The sequence below is a fragment of the Anoplophora glabripennis genome, unplaced genomic scaffold (genome assembly GCF_000390285.2).
Source record: "Anoplophora glabripennis isolate ALB-LARVAE unplaced genomic scaffold, Agla_2.0 scaffold512, whole genome shotgun sequence".
Lineage (NCBI taxonomy): Eukaryota > Metazoa > Arthropoda > Insecta > Coleoptera > Cerambycidae > Anoplophora > Anoplophora glabripennis.
In genome coordinates, this window is record NW_019416949.1 from 1 (window position 1) to 2603 (window position 2603).

Consider the following 2603-nt stretch of genomic DNA (forward strand, 5'->3'; position numbering starts at 1 on the left):
CGCTTCCGATGGAGGGCGTTTCCGAGTATCTGCGTCTCACTTCCCCGCTAAATGCCGCGGTCCGTCGCGCGGACGACCGGAAACGCGGAAAATTCAAGGGGAAAACGCGGGAAAGCCCGCACTGGAACACCCCTAAACAACGCGGCGAGAACAACGGGTCGCTTCGCGACCCGAATCTCGCGGCTGCGCCGCTCGCCGAGGGAGCCTTCGTTATGGGAACGCGGCTCTTTTTCGGGGGCGGGCGTGCGAGCGAGAGTGCCCCCCACGTTTTAATATATATGATAAAGCTCAATTTCCTGGTTCTACCTATGATGCCCATATTTGGCGAACTTCACGTGTGTCCTAAGTGATGGAAGGCATATATAGACCCGATTCTGGAAATGTTTTTTTTCTTAGGGGACTCGGGTACAATAATATTTAATTATACTAATAACACTTGCCCCTAGTTCAAATTTTTAAATGCTTGCCTAAATTTTATGTAAAGAGCTTTAAATACAAAGAATAAGATAAAAAGTTAATAGAAAAATAAATAAAATACTGTTTTAGGTTATCAAACACGCCCTTGGCTACTAACACCAATAAGGAATCCAGAAACCAGGGGTGAAGAAAGATTCAACCAAAACTTTTGTAGCATATGGTCAAATATTGAATGGTGTAATGGTGTTTTAAAGAATAGATTTCGATGTCTTTTAAAGCATCGAACGTTACATATGTCACCTACAAAAGCTGTTAAAATGCTTGTTCTGTATTACACAATATGTGCATAACAAACAATATTCCATTGCCTGGAGATAATTAAGTCCTTGCTGATATAGATTATGGAATATATGCTGTAGATAATGTTAATGAAGTAGTAAGAGGAGTTAATATCGATTTAGAAGCAGCAAGACAATTGCAACAAAATATAATAAATAACCATTTTTTACAACCACAATAACTCCAGTAAATTTGTTTACTTTTACTTTTTTAAAATAAGGAAATAATTTTGTTTATAGGCTTCCATGGCTGTCGTTAATGGTTGAGTGATTTCCGGGCTGGTTGCCACGTCGTCGATTTACAACTCGACGTTTCGAGAGACATATCAATCTCTTCTTCAGAAGTTATTCAGAAAAAAAATACTTTTTTTAAACCGATGACGTGGCAACCAGCCCAGAAATCACTCAACCAAGTAAATAAATATTTTTTTCAATGCGACAATTTTAAATATTTACAAGAGAATTTGTAACATTATAATTTCATTTGTTATTTGTCGAACTATAATCTAATACAATCATAAAATAGCATTATAAATATTTAAACAATAAATAAAAAAAACATAATAGGTATTTTATTAACAAAACTAATCACAAACTTAATTATAATCTTTGGAAACACTCATAAATCACATTATTTAATTAAGAAACTTAATATCACGAGTACAGATACTTTGAACACAAAAAAAACTAGATTGCATCAGTCACTTTTTGTTGCGCTTGCTCTGATTTTTATTTAGGCATATTACGCAATTAACACTTATTTTTGTCATCATAATGGTAGAATGTAACAGAATTTGTATTATCTTTATGATCTACCATTTGGTTGAGGCTATCACCGATCGATTCTAGAATCATTAACTTTTTTTTCCAGTAGGTTTCTCTTTTTTTTGAATCACAAAGTAAAATTTCAATTTTTTTCTCTCTATAGATTTTGTGTGATTCTAAATTCTCTTTATTTATTTTTAGGAGCATATCATTGTTCTTCATTGATTCTGTTAGCCTTGCAGTTTTAGTGAATCGTTTTCGCTTAAAGCCTGGGGTAGATAAAAATGTTGATGAATTCTGGTTCTCAACTTGTATTTCTGCAGTGGATGGCTGTTGAGAAGTACCTGGAATACTACAATATACGTGGTCCTGATCCATTAAATTATCAAACTTATCAGAATTCTGGACCGTTTCTTCAGTTTCGGTCATTACAGTCCGCTTAAAAAAAAAGTTACATTCTAGATCAGCAAAAGTTAATTTTTGTTTTAATTACAAAATAACTACTATTACAATGTTTAAAGGTTACTTCAATAATTATATGAATTGGCAGTAAAAATGATTATTTCATAATTCAGTTAATCATTTGTATTAAGTGACAATATGAATCATACCTACATGAGAAGTATCAGTATAAATAAGTGCTTGTATAGAAAGTACAAAATTCTGCAGATACTTACTCCATCAAAAACCACAGATTCATCTAAGGGCTCAATGACATCAAATTGCACCTCTGACACCGTAACATTATCATTGCCTGTAATGGATGTGGGATTTATTATTGACAAAATTTTTTCATCGATGTTACTTTTTGTTTTAGAGGGTGGTGATGAAGGTGGTCCTCCTCCAGTACCTTGCATGTATTTTCGTTTTTGAGACTCTTTTTCTTTGGTATTTTTCTTAAGATCTACCCAGCTCTAGAAATAAAACTCAACTATAGTATATGGCTTTTGTCTACTCTTAATGTATATAAACACTTACTTTTCTCCATTGTTTCCAGTCTTTTGCTGGTCCACCCGGAACACTATTTAATATATTAGTCACCTCGGACCAAAGTGCATGCATTTTATCTTTTGTATATATTGG

The 2603-nt window shown here is 34.1% G+C and overlaps 1 protein-coding gene across 1 annotated transcript; it reads right to left on the reverse strand.

Annotated features, from left to right (window-relative positions):
- Positions 1 to 1488: 1488 nt before the first annotated feature.
- Positions 1489 to 2590, reverse strand: LOC111692042. The gene is made up of 3 exons (XM_023455743.1): positions 2499 to 2590; positions 2198 to 2434; positions 1489 to 1958 (listed from the first exon to the last, which is right to left on the reverse strand). The coding sequence occupies exons 1-3, from the start codon at positions 2580 to 2582 to the stop codon at positions 1506 to 1508; spliced, it is 774 nt and encodes a 257-aa protein (XP_023311511.1). The 5' UTR covers positions 2583 to 2590; the 3' UTR covers positions 1489 to 1505.
- Between the last annotated feature and the right edge of the window lie 13 nt (positions 2591 to 2603).

Bases quoted from the DNA above. Each gene is read 5' to 3' on its own strand.
- LOC111692042 (XM_023455743.1), bottom strand. From the start codon at position 2,582: ATGCATGCACTTTGGTCCGAGGTGACTAATATATTAAATAGTGTTCCG. The intron at 2,435-2,498 runs GTAAGTGTTTAT...TTTTATTTCTAG, and splicing joins ACTGGAAACAATGGAGAAAA to AGCTGGGTAGATCTTAAGAA. The intron at 1,959-2,197 runs GTAAGTATCTGC...TTTTTTTTTAAG, and splicing joins AATCTGTGGTTTTTGATGGA to CGGACTGTAATGACCGAAAC.